This window comes from Eutrigla gurnardus, assembly GCF_963514095.1.
Source record: "Eutrigla gurnardus genome assembly, chromosome: 18".
Lineage (NCBI taxonomy): Eukaryota > Metazoa > Chordata > Actinopteri > Perciformes > Triglidae > Eutrigla > Eutrigla gurnardus.
In genome coordinates this window covers 3,049,234-3,062,206 of record NC_139929.1, presented here as the reverse complement: position 1 = coordinate 3,062,206, position 12,973 = coordinate 3,049,234, and the positions used below count along the sequence as shown (strand labels likewise).

Below are 12,973 nucleotides of genomic sequence, written 5' to 3'. Positions count from 1 at the left end.
CCATGTTTACTTCCTGCGAGTCTAAACATGAGTATCTGTCCTCCGTCTGCTGATAGGTGAGAAGATTTACTGTAAAAACGGCGCTTTGCTCGGAATCCTGGCGTTGAGTTATTTTAAGCTTAGATCAGTATTTTGATTGTCATCACCGAGGCGGAGACGTTTCTTATCATAAACAAGTAGAAAAGTCGGCCTTCGGGACCAGAACCGTGTGATGCTGCTGGGATATGAAGTCCCTTTCATTGAACTGTTTTTACGGGGAAAACTTGATGGGAAATCACACATTTACACCTTTGACCTTTGACCTTGGGCTGCTGCAGGACTTTTAGGGAAGCAAACATTTGTGACCACGCTGACAAAACCTTTTGACTTTTGTAATCCCTTAAACAAATTCTCCTTTTTCACAATGAGCCATGTTTTCCGTTTGTTTAAAAAAAAAAAAATGTTACATAGATGTATCACCCGGAGCTTGAACAGCCAGTTTCTTGTTATTTTTAAAAGCATGGAGACCAAAAAAAAAAAAAGTCCAATTGTGCATAGTTGTGGCCGTGTTACATGGCATGGCGGTTTTGGAACGAGGAGGTACTTTCTCCATCGGTCCACGCAGACAACACAAGATCCCCTCGCGGTCTGGACGAGGAATGGATCCGTCAGCTGAAAAGATTAAGTGGATCAAACGGCGGTCATGGTGCGGGCACCTCGTTGAGTCTTGGAGGGATGGCAGCGGTGAGAAAGCGGGCTCAGGGAAAACCCGATCCCTCCCCATGTCGGACTCGGCCAAACACCTGGATGACCGCTTGCGGGGTGAAAAAAAAAGATACCCCGAGCCCCCGCTGTACTTCCCCCTGTCTGGGACGATTATGGAGATGATTACATGGAGGCGTAATTGGTGAATTGGAACCAGCGTGGTCTCTGATGAAAGCCACATTGCCTTCAACTCAGCCTGCTCCCTCCATTGGGAAATGCTTTTTTATTCTCTTTCCACGCCTCCTCTTTCTTTTCGTTTTCTTTTTTTTAAGGCTATTTTTGGAGTCTCGATTGCTCCTCCCCTTTAAGTGGACCAATCAGCGTTCAGCGTGTGACAGACACCTAGCTGGCGGGTTATTCTGGAATAAACAAAAGAGATGACAGACGTGAGTGTTGCTGGTTGTGATGGATGTGGATGAAGAGCCTTTTTAGGAGCTCCATGAAAAGGTTAGACGTCTCTGTCAGACTCTTTTTGACAGACTTGGAATACACATCTGCTCACACAAATGATGCATTAGAAGCAGAGGTTGAATAAAAAGACATGTAATTAATTCCTATATAAGTTAATATATACGTTATGTACAATGTCACCCATGTTTTTAGACACAATCCTCTGTTTATTCCAATTTAAATGCATCAGTAATCACTTTTAACCAGGTGCAATTATTCACATTATGTGTCCCAATCACCCAGGTGAAATTAATTAATTAATCTATCCATCCATCCATCCATCCATCCATCCATCCATCCATCCAGTTCATCTAAGGGGCTTTAAATGCTGAATTGAAGGAAAGTGAAAGTAGAAACATTTGAGTCGTACTCTCAAATGATCGATGCATGAATTAAAGTGTTTTCACGCAGCTCCACATGTAGATTCACACTAAACCGTTTAGTGCACATGTGACCCTAGTCTGCTGGAAGGCCGTGAGAACCTGGAGGTCCAGACGTTCAGGGTGTTTTCCTCCCGCGGTGAAGGTGCAGAGGTTGACATATTGACGTTGTTGCGGAGAGAGAGAGAGATGCCACGGATAGTGAGTGGTCGGAGAGTGACGGAGGTGGTGTTCGTTGGCTGGACGCTGACACCCGGCCGCCTCCGTCGTGGCCTGGAAGCCGATTCCACTGGATTCCTGTTTGTTTGTGTTCAGTGTTTGTGTTTGGGTCATGGAGAGAGTCATCTGATAGGCTGCTGCCACTCTTCCTCTGTCTGTATTTCATCCTCTCACCCTCACAGAAGTCACTAAACTATGTGGATTATAGGAATTATCCCATTTGTTTGTTTCCTCTTCCCACGTCGGAAAAACGATGCGGAGCGAACCGTCTTCCCAAGAACCGTTTAAATAGTTGGGATTTCACAGTGTGACATCGTACGTCTGAAAATAAATAAAGCTTAACTCCACAAAACACAAACCAAAGCCCGCTGATTGTTTTTTTTTTTACCAGACGGATGTAAATAAATCACCCCACTTCGGCCAAGGCGCTGTTTGTTGCCATAGTAACAGCAGTTTAGAGTAAATGTCGTTTCCTGGATTATTGAGGATTAAGTTCTCTCCGCTCATCACACTCTTGATCTTTTATGGAGCTTTAGTGTTTTGCGTACATTCATTGCATATAATAATCAGTGTTTTTGTGTTTCCTTAGTGAGTTCGTGTCTTGGCTGATGGATATCCGGGAGACGGGGAACCCGGAGGAAGGGGTCCACCTGGGTCAGGCTCTGCTGGAGAACGGGATCATCCACCACGGTTGGTTCTCCGTCTCCGGAGCTGCTTCATCATCCTTTTCTCTTTTCCTCAAAAGAGTTGGACCCCCGAAACCAAGCGGGGTCTTAAATCACTCAGAGGGGGGGGGGAAGGAGGCTTTATTGCTTCCTTGCAGAGAGATGAGATTGGGCTTTCGAGCCGCTGCTGACGGAGAGGAATAACTCCCCTCTGAGCGACGTTAGAAATGTGAAAAGACCAGAGAATATCTTTTCATAAAAAGCCGAGAACACGGAGCCAACTGTTATTACTGTCTGGGAGGGGCCCTCGGACAGAGGCCCCTACAGCCAGAGAGGAGCAGCTGTGTTATCTGTTTCACCATGCAGCTCTCCGCTCGCCTCCAATGTGCTTTTTTAGACCCTCTTATACATTCAGACCCCCTCCCTCCCTTAGGGCTCCAGTTGTTTTCTCATCCTGGCACTTCTTCTTTCACAAACCTCCTTTATTGTTTGAATTTTTTCAGTCACGGACAAACACCAGTTCAAGCCCGAGCCGGTACTCTACCGCTTCCGCTACGACGACGGCACGTACCACCGCCGCAGCGACGTGCATGATGTCATATCCAAGGTAGCGGCGGAACGGCGGAGGCTGATTTGAATATGAATCACATTTAACACACCTCGTCACCGCACATAATCCAAATGTCTTGGCTTGTTTTCCTCTCAGGGTGTTCGGCTCTTCTGCCGTCTTCACAGCCTCTTCACTCCTGTCATCAGGTAGGCGGACATTTTTCTTTTACACTGTATTCTATTCTTTTTCTTTCCAGAGTATTTCATACATCAATGACAGTTTTTTTCCTTGCTGTTGATCACAGCAGTACATCCAAAACGTATGAGACATTATACTCCCCTTTTTTCATCCCAAACTATATTCATGAATAAATACTTAAGTGTCTAACCTAAAGGAAATAAACGGATATCCAATCTAGACATGTACACGGGTAATTATATATATAATAATATAATCAGAATAAGATGAGGAAGTGAGTTTTTTTCTATTCATCAGATGGTCCTCATCAGCATGGACATTAATTCTTGATCATCTAAAGTCATTTTGACTCAACACCCTCCTACTAAGTTTTTCTGGAGCTTTCATCCCCATCACATGGTCTTTATCAGCATTGTTTAAACTTAGAGTCGACCTTGTATGTCCACAAATCCATTGCCGAGAAAAGTAAGCAAACTCTGATTTGCCGCTGAAGATCATGATGTATGATCCCTTGTTTCTAAATCTAAACCAACAGGTGATTTTCTGCTCTTTTGTTTTTTTTTGTCACCAAATCCATTCTTTACACCTTATTTCTATTATAAAGCCTTTTAAACACATTCTCTCAACGTTTGTTTCCGACAAACAAACAGAAATCACTCCAGCGCTCCGAGTCCTGCTGCAGAAATGTTGATTCAGTTTGTTGATTCTAAAGCCATTTTGATATCTGAAGGTCAACACTGTTCAGGGTTCGTACAGGGGCTGGAAATCCTTGCAAACACTTCAGTTTTAGTGTGATGTTTTCAAGGTGCTTGGATTTAAAATAAGGTGCTTGAAATGTGTGTTCTATGTGATGACATATATGAAAAGAAGATCTCCATATTTGAGGGATGAAAAGAGCATTTTCTGACATTTCTGCATGAAAAATGACTTTTGATGAACAGATGATGAAAATAGTTTGGATTGATACAAATATGGAGTTTACCACAGCTGGAAGGTGCTGGAAAAGCATGGAAATGCACCTTGAAGTGCTTGAAAAGTGCTTGGGTTTGACTTTGGAGAAGGTGTGGGAACCCTGACTGTTGTTTTTAAAAGTTATGTGGGCCATTATTCAGATGATAAGTTAGTAATCTTACAGTGGGTATTGATTATAATTAGTGTAATGCATGCCCTTGTGAAATAGAGAATAGTGGAGCGATTTGCTGGCGTGCTTTTTTGTTTTTCCGCGTTGCTGTTGAATCCTGTTTGAGGAGCAGCCGGCTAATGATTTTTTTCCCCCCAGAGCGCTGCATCAAGGTTCGCCTGCTTGTGCTGGATTTGAAAACGGCCTGCAGGAGAGCTTTAATTTCACAGCAGTAAAACAGCGAAGGGGGGACACGCTGATCCTGCATCTATTCTGAAGCTTCTCCACATTTCTGTTTGATCCAACTGCTAAAAGGCCTAGAGGGTGATTGTGTGTGTGTGTGTGTGTGTGTGTGTGTGTGTGTGTGTGTGTGTGTGTGTGTGTGTGTGTGTGTGTGTGTGTGTGTGTGTGTGTGTGTGTGTGTGTGTGAGTGCATATCTGCGCAGTGTGTTCTCACCGAGAGGCCAGGACAATGCATCACAGGGCCTGGGAATGCTGGGGTTTAATTGGAGCAACCAGCCCAATTAGGTATAATTTCCTGGCAGAGCGAGAGAGACGAAGTGACGGGGGGACAGAGGAACGTACACTACGTAACCCCCCCACACACACACACACACACACACACACACACAGACACACACACTCACACACACTCAGCTCCCACCCCTGACTAACCCCGCGTTTTCAGCTAGAAATATCAGACTAATGTACAAACAGTTATGTTTTCGAATAGAATAAACTTTATTTCAAACATTAAAAAAAAGCGTAATAATCAATAAAATTTATTTTAATGAAGAATAAAAACAAGATAGCCCAGAAAACATATAAACAGCATACATTTGTAAAGGAGTAGGAAGAAGCGCTAAGCTTTTCTGGTCCTACCATTAATAACATAAACCAACTCGTCACACATGTCTATCCTAAGAATAAATCACTATATTTCTACTTCACATGATTGCATTTTCTTCGCAAATAAAATTCAATAAATAAGAATAATGATTATCTCCATCAGATTGCATAATGAGAAGACAGAAACGCATAATACAGCAAAGGTCACTCGTAAATGATTAGCATCATTATTCCTTCCTCGTCATGCTGATGAATCCTCCAGAAACTCAATATTCATGGGATGAATGTATGAAAATAACCCAGTGCACTTTACTTGAGTAATTCAGCCGGACTGGAACAGCTGATTAAACCGTGAACTTTCAGCATCCTCTGCATAATATATTCCAAAGAATGTTTTTTGCAAAATGCAACATTTTGCCTTCATCGTCATCCGTTTTAAAATGTCACGGCAAAACTTTTCTTCCCCTTTGGACAGGAAAGTTTAAACAACACCTCTCTGACCTTTCTTTCCCCTCCGTTACTCCTCAAGCTGCCGGACATATGGCTGCCCACTGGACTGCTGTTCCCCCCCCATCTTTCACTCTGACAGCCTCGCTGTGCACCAGCCCCCGATCCATCTCTTTCTCAAGGGGAGGGGGGGTGTTTCTGGTCCATGTGGTTTATGCATGGCAGGCCGGGGTAATACCGACACGACCGGCATCATCAGAGACCAGCGCAGGCTGTCAAACCCAGTTACACAACAGAATGTGGAGGAAACGGGGGGCACACTCGGCCTCTCACGCCTCATTCTGAGCAGCTCCAGACAGCTGAGATCATGTTTGACTTGGTGTGTGTGTGTGAGAGTGTGTGTGTGTGTGTGTGTGTGAGAGAGAGTGTGTGTGTGAGAGAGTGTGAGAATCAGAGTGTTTGCGTGCGGTAGAAGTGGAGGAAGCGGTTGTAAGTCACGGCGGTTCTGGACTTTCCCGGCCTGCAGCCCGGCCCCCGTGTGTGTGTGTGTGTGTGTGTGTGTGTGTGTGTGTGTGTGTGTGTGTGTGTGTGTGTGTGTGTGTGTGTGTGTGTGTGTGTGTGTGTGTGTGTGTGTGTGTGTGTGTGTCCCGGGGGGGGGGGAAGGCCCCACTGTGTTCATGGGAAAAGAACTTTGCAGCCTGCATTCTCGGGGTCAGAGCTGCAGTGCCGGTAACACTGAGAACAGCCCCGCTCCGATTTGTGACGTGAAATATCACCCCATCTTCCTGACAGAGGGAATTATTCACCCTCTTTAGGACTCACTGTGTGTTTAAATACACCGAAGAATTAAATACCACACCTGGTCAACATCTGGGGTTAAATTATTGTTTTCCTAATGAGGTTTTTCTGCTCTTCTGCCCACACAGGGATAAAGACTACCATCTACGCACTTACAAATCTGTGGTGATGGCCAACAAGCTCATAGACTGGCTCATCGCTCAGGTAAACCCTCATTTAGCTATTTAGATATTGTAGATTTTTGAAAAACAGCTAGAACAGTGTGGTAAGTTCAGAAAATGACACTTTGCTGCAGCCTTTATAACCAGGAACAGACACCATATTAGGGTATCCATGATTCTCCTATCATGATGTAGATTTAATGTAAATATACTGCCAGCCCTTTAGAGTTCAGTCAAACAACGTTTTGTCCAAATAAACTTTGTGAACTGCATTTCAAAAGGTGACAAAATTAGTTTTGCATAACATGTGTGAACAGTTTTTTCCCCTGAACTAATGAATAACTTGAAACACATCAATATGATTCTCGCAGCTGCAATTTTTTGTGGGGCCACACTTCAAACGAGCAGCAGCAGAGGAAATAAACCAAGTCAAAGCCCTTTTTTCTCGCTCTCCAAAAAGGAAACGAAGGGAGGAAAAAAAGGCGGCGAATTGATTTCGACGGCTGATCTTTATTGACTTTGACAGGAAGCTTTGAGGTTGACAGATTGATAGTCCTGTCCAGCGCGACAACAAAGAAATGAAATGTATACGGGCGGCCGCCACGGAATCAATGGCAGACATCACGTCTGTGTGTGTGTGTGCGCGTGTGTGTGCGTGTGTGCGTGTGTGTGTGTGTGTGTGTGTGTGTGTGTGTGTGTGTGTGAGACCCAGGCCAGCAGAATGCCTCTGACTCCTTCAGAGCTGTCACACTTTGCTGTGTAGACATGACTTTGGCCGTGTTCAAGATGGCTCTGCTGGCCTCGGGGATTTTTGGATGAGGGAGGGGGGAGGCGGGGGGGTAGATGGAGGGACGAGGGGGGGGGGGGGGGGGGGGGTTGGGGAGGTGACACTTTGACTGCTCTCTAAACATTCAATGTCCTTTTGTTCTTTCTTTCATTCCCTTTTGCCCCTTTACTTTAAATTACTCTGTCCTTACTCTGCTGCACCCACACTCACTCATTCTCATGGTGTCTCTCTCTCTCTCTCTCTCTCTCTCTCTCTCTCTCTCTCTCTCTCTCTCTCTCTCAATTCAGTTACATTTAATGGAAAGTTTTGGTAACAATGTTGCCATTGCATCACAATATATAGAATCTGTCCAAATATTATAGTACACAATAATATGCACATTAACATTGATTTATATTTAGGATATAAACGGTATATATTATGTATTCTACCTCTTATAAATATATATATATATAATCTCTACGTGTCTCTCCTGGTGCAGGGCGACTGCAGGACCCGGGAGGAAGCGTTGATCTTGGGGGTGGAGCTGTGCGACAACGGCTTCATGCATCACGGTACGGCGACAACAAAAACAAAACAACAAAAACCAGCCGTGGAATCATCTCTCCGTCGTTGACTCCAACGAGAGTCGGATGCTTCGGAGAGAAACCGCTGGGAGGGCGTCTGGCATTTAGCATCCTGTTTTAGAACACAACCGCTCTTGTTCCTTTTCCATTTCTACTTATAATCCCTTTGACACGCTACAGGAATAGAACTTCCTAGAGTGAATAGAGTGCGTGTGTGTTTGTGTGTGTGTGTGTGTGTGTGTGTGTGTGTGTGTGTGTGTGTGTGTGTGTGTGTGTGTGTGTGTGTGTGTGTGTGTGTGTGTGTGTGTGTGTGTGTGTGTGTGTGTGTGTGTGTGTGTGTGTGGTAAGGGCCACAGTGGTCTCCATGCTTACTATCGTTAACTTCCGACTTAATTACCCGAGTGCCGGGTACATGCAGAGTTTACTTCAGCGGATAACACACACACAACACAAAAAAAAAGAAGCTCCGTTGCCATGGCTACAGTTTGTTTACGTGAGTCAGTCTTGTTTTTTTTAACTCTGCGTGCCAAAGTCCACATCGTATGAGTCACGGCGTGTCGTTCTCGTCTTCCTCCGTGATGTAACCGCTCCAAATACAAATTACCGCCACATAATTTGGAACATTTTACACTCAAACGTCCCTCTCGCGTCTCACTGCATTCTGGGTAATTTCACCATTTCAGTGCCAGGAAGTCGTTTGGCCTGACGGCGTGGCTGTTGAACCTCATTGGCGCTTTATCTGATCTTGAAGGGGGGGGGGACTCAGGGGAAGGTTTCTCATTCAGGGCTATTTTTCATTCTAAAAGGAAGTCTCGGTGAAGGCGTTATGTTGCCATGGCGACCGGGTTCATTCGCCCGGTGTTTATTTGTACACGTCGGGATGAGTGGTGCCCATGTGTTTGAGTGCGTGCTCCGTTTGGCATGTGACTAATGATGTTTAAACCTCTTCACTTAATGAAAAAACGCTTGATTGATCATTTTTAATACATTCTGCTCACGCATCGGCAGCAGATGCAGATGTTGTACGTGTAAATACCGGCACGTATTTCCCCTGTTTGTCCAAGAAGCAATGAAAGTTTTCAGTACACCATGAATAGGCAGCCTGGAACGAGAATATACTTTGATTTCATACAGTTTTCTGGAAGAACAAGTAGTGATTTTGCATGTTTTAGCTAATTTACCACAAATCACATCATAACTAACCAAATTTGTATTATAAAATTTGAATGTACCATGTTGTACCGGTCCAGACAGCCATTGGTTTCCATTCATTTCCATACAATTTGTTTTCATACTCTTTTATTAAAGTTACAGAATAGTTTGAAGTCCAAATCGAAGCTCTCAGAAAAATGCATTAACCTTAGAAAGATGAGACCATAATAACCAGAGTTTCACTGTGATAGATTACATAGCAAGTTTAAAAAAAACTCTTTAAAAGGAAAGAAATGTCAACGAAAATGAATCCAAGAATTGAAAACTTTAGAAACAAAACTATTGAAAACTGTCAGAAATGATTTAAACTTGATCGTTCAACACTTGTATGAACTTTAAGTCTAAAAATCTGCCAGAAATATCAAAGTTTATGATATTTGGTGTGCTTTTTTGACGTTGTTGTTTCCTCCTCCAGTGTTGGAAAAGAGTGAATTCAAGGACGAGCCCTTGTTGTTCCGTTTCTTCGCCGACGAGGAGATGGAGGGCTCCAACACCAAACACAAACCCATGAAGCACGACCTGAAGATCGTGGAGAACGTCATCTCCAAGTCTCTCCTGGTGAGTTCCTAAAGTACTATGACTCTACTATAGGCACCAACCCAAAGGCCCTAAATCATCTGCAGCAGTGCGTCTGTGTTTGTAGCTTGAGACGTGTTGCTTTTGTCCAGATAAGGCCGAGTGACGGAGGCTACGGCTTCACGCTGGAGGAGAGGAACCGGGTCCCCATCATCAAGTCTGTGGAGAAGGGCTCCCCAGCTGAGGTGAGGAAGCACGGATCCACCTCCAAAATCAGCTTTTATTATCCAATAACGGATTTAGTAGAGCCCAAGATTTTAAGGGTGTTTTTTTTTTGCTTCGGCACTCTGCTGCATGTTATTTATTTTTTTCCCAGAAATTAGTTGCAATAGCAGATGAGTGCAAGTCAGCAGGAGCCTCTTGTTGTCAACATGGTGGTTCAATCATCCGTCATAAAAAACCTGCTTTATGGAGATGGACGCTCCGTTTAACAGTAGGAACCTATTTAGTGTGTGTGTGTAGATATAAATAGAGCATATTAAAGGGGGCGACATGTTCGAGGTCTTTGAGGAGTTGAGCTTTGATCTGCAAAAATGTGATCAATCTGAGCGCACGACCCGTAATTCCCTCCATCCCCCTGAAGGAGCACCGCAAGGTCTGGATCGCTTTTAGAATATTCTAGTCTAGGACAATGAAATCCACAACAGGATCCAGCTGTGTGCTCGGAGATAAAAGCCACTCTCCTATGACTGTGTGTGTGTGTGTGTGTGTGTGTGTGTGTGTGTGTGTGTGTGTGTGTGTGTGTGTGTGTGTGTGTGTGTGTGTGTGTGTGTGTGTGTGTGTGTGTGTGTGTGTGTGTGTGTGTGTGTGTGTGTGTGTGTGTGTGTGTGTGTGTGTGTGTGATGTATAGAAGTCCTTTGGGAACATATGTATTATAATATATAAAAAGTTCTATTCTGTTCTCTTGTCAGATGGCCGGGCTGGAGGCGGGGAAGAAGTTGTTTGCCATAAACGGAGACCTCGTGTTCCTCCGACCTTTCTCTGAAGTGGAGGTTCTCCTTCGGCAGTGCTTTAACAGCAAGGGGCCCCTCAGGGTGCTGGTCAGCACCAAGCCCAGGGAGTAAGTCACATCTGCATGTGTTAAAGGTACTGTTTTATATAAAAGTCCTCTTGTGTCAGCTCATGTCCCCGTCCTCTCGTCCCCAGGACGGTGAAGATCCCCGACTCGGCCGATGGTTTGGGTTTCCAGATCCGTGGCTTCGGTCCGTCTGTGGTCCACGCTGTCGGCAGAGGTAAGAGACCGCCTCCGCCACTTGAGCCCGCCACCATTCGTCTGTGTTGTTGCGGTCCAGCTGGCGAGCAGATGCCACGCTGGTATTCGTGTCCCGACTCGCATCTTTCCTCCATGTGGCTCAGCTGGTCGATTAATGGCTGCTGTCAAAACAGCAGAATTATCCGCCTATCAGTCACTTTTCCACATTACTAATATAACTTCCATGTACCTTTTTGTGTCCCTGTTTTTCTCCCAACGTGGCGTGTTTTTTTTGCACCGCTATCAAGTCTGTAGCGTCCAATCGAACCAAAAAAAACAATCCCAACCTTGTCTGGCTGTTCTCAAGGGAATCGAATGTATTTTTTCGTTCTTAAGCAATCTAGGTTGGATAGCAGGGGGAAGAAATGTGCTCATGCATGTTGTTTTGTGGTTGCCTGGGAACCTGCTGGTGGTGTAGGAAGGTGTCTGATCCCTGGGGGGGTCTGAGGTCAACCGGGAGCAGGTACTGCACAATTAGAGGCGGTGAAACCGAGACAGCAAGAAATCGATTTTTACATTCGTGGTACCAATTTTAGCCGGGCTGACCAAAAGCCAAGGACGTCCGACTCTCTTTTTCTCCGAAGAGAAAACAACCTGAGAGTAAACTGAGTGATTATCAGTCACAGCACAGCTGAGATGCACGTACACACACATGAAACACACATGAATGTGAGTGCTGTATCTCACGTCCTTGCAGGCTTCCCAACATATCGGCACTGTGGTTGTTTTTGTGCTGGACTGAAGGATGTTTTTCCCTTCTACAGGGTTCGTACGGGGGCTGGAAATCCTTGAAAACACTTGAATTTTAGTGTGGTGTTTTCAAGGTTTGAAAAGTGCTTGGATTTAGAATAAAGTGCTTTAAATGTGTGTTCTATGTGATGACTTCTATCATAGAACAGAGAAAAGAGGGTTCTGAAAACAGCATTTTCTGACATTTCTTTATGAAAAAGGACTTTTGATGATGAACAGATGATGAAAATAGTTGGTGATTATATTTCTGTGGATCTGTTAGTGGAATTAGTTTTCCTTTCATTTGTGGTCCTTCTGTAAAAAGCTGTCTCCAAACATCATGTTGGTTGTTTAGAGGACAATAACATCTCATTTAATGTGATGAACAAGTGACATCATAAGTAGACTGAATGCTGACCATTGGATTGGTACAAATATGGAGTTTACCACAGCTGGAAGGTGCTGGAAAAGCATGGAAATGCACCTTGAAATGCTTGAAAAGTGCTTGAATTTGCCTTTGGAAACGGTGCAGGAACCCTGCTTCTATATGAAGTACAGTGAGGCTGAAGCTTCATCCTGTGGAGAGCAGAGATTCTGTACATGCAGAGGGAGGTGTGTGCTTGCTGTGGGTTTGAGGAGCTGTAAAAACAAATGGGAGGAATATTTAGTCTGCCCTGCGCTTCCTTCTGATAGCTGTAAACCTCGAGGTTGTCTTACAGTTGGGTCTGAATCACATCCCTCGTCTAGAGCAGATAAACAACCCCCTCCCCCCCTCCTCCCCCCCTCCCCCCTCCGAGCTGCCAAAACAGGAAACAACATTGTAAAAACAAAACAAAAAAAGCTTCAATCTAATTTTGTGTCCAGGATGTGGAAGATGTTATTTTTTTCTCTTTGCTTGTGTCTTGTCTGACGCCAGGCACGGTGGCAGCCATCGCCGGCCTCCACCCGGGTCAGTGCATCATCAAGGTGAACGGCATCAACGTGAGCAAGGAGAGCCACGCCAGCGTCATCGCTCACGTCACCGCCTGCAGGAAGTACCGGCGGCCCACGCAGGTGAGACGGTTGCCTTAAAAAAAATTATTCTTTTGTGTCAGGGGGAAAGTTTTCACCCATTATTTAGGGTATCCTACATATATACATTAAAATGTAAAATGCCTGCAAGCACTATGAAAACATTATCCCCCATAATAACAATATAAATCCTTTACTTGATTTCCCATGACCTCACTGGTAGAAAACATAACATAATTTGAATGGAGATCATGAAAGA

General features: G+C 44.6%; 1 protein-coding gene across 1 annotated transcript in view; it reads left to right on the top strand.

Moving 5' to 3' along the window:
• Positions 1 to 12,973, top strand: part of prex2 (phosphatidylinositol-3,4,5-trisphosphate-dependent Rac exchange factor 2) — a 71,261-nt gene that overhangs the window by 23,788 nt on the left and 34,500 nt on the right. Inside the window, exons 11-20 of the mRNA XM_084033766.1 lie at positions 2,383 to 2,483; positions 2,962 to 3,065; positions 3,165 to 3,214; positions 6,549 to 6,624; positions 7,850 to 7,922; positions 9,562 to 9,704; positions 9,815 to 9,907; positions 10,634 to 10,782; positions 10,869 to 10,954; positions 12,620 to 12,756. Of these exons, the coding sequence (XP_083889892.1) occupies positions 2,383 to 2,483; positions 2,962 to 3,065; positions 3,165 to 3,214; positions 6,549 to 6,624; positions 7,850 to 7,922; positions 9,562 to 9,704; positions 9,815 to 9,907; positions 10,634 to 10,782; positions 10,869 to 10,954; positions 12,620 to 12,756 (1,012 nt within the window). The remainder of the gene's footprint in view (positions 1 to 2,382; positions 2,484 to 2,961; positions 3,066 to 3,164; positions 3,215 to 6,548; positions 6,625 to 7,849; positions 7,923 to 9,561; positions 9,705 to 9,814; positions 9,908 to 10,633; positions 10,783 to 10,868; positions 10,955 to 12,619; positions 12,757 to 12,973) is intronic.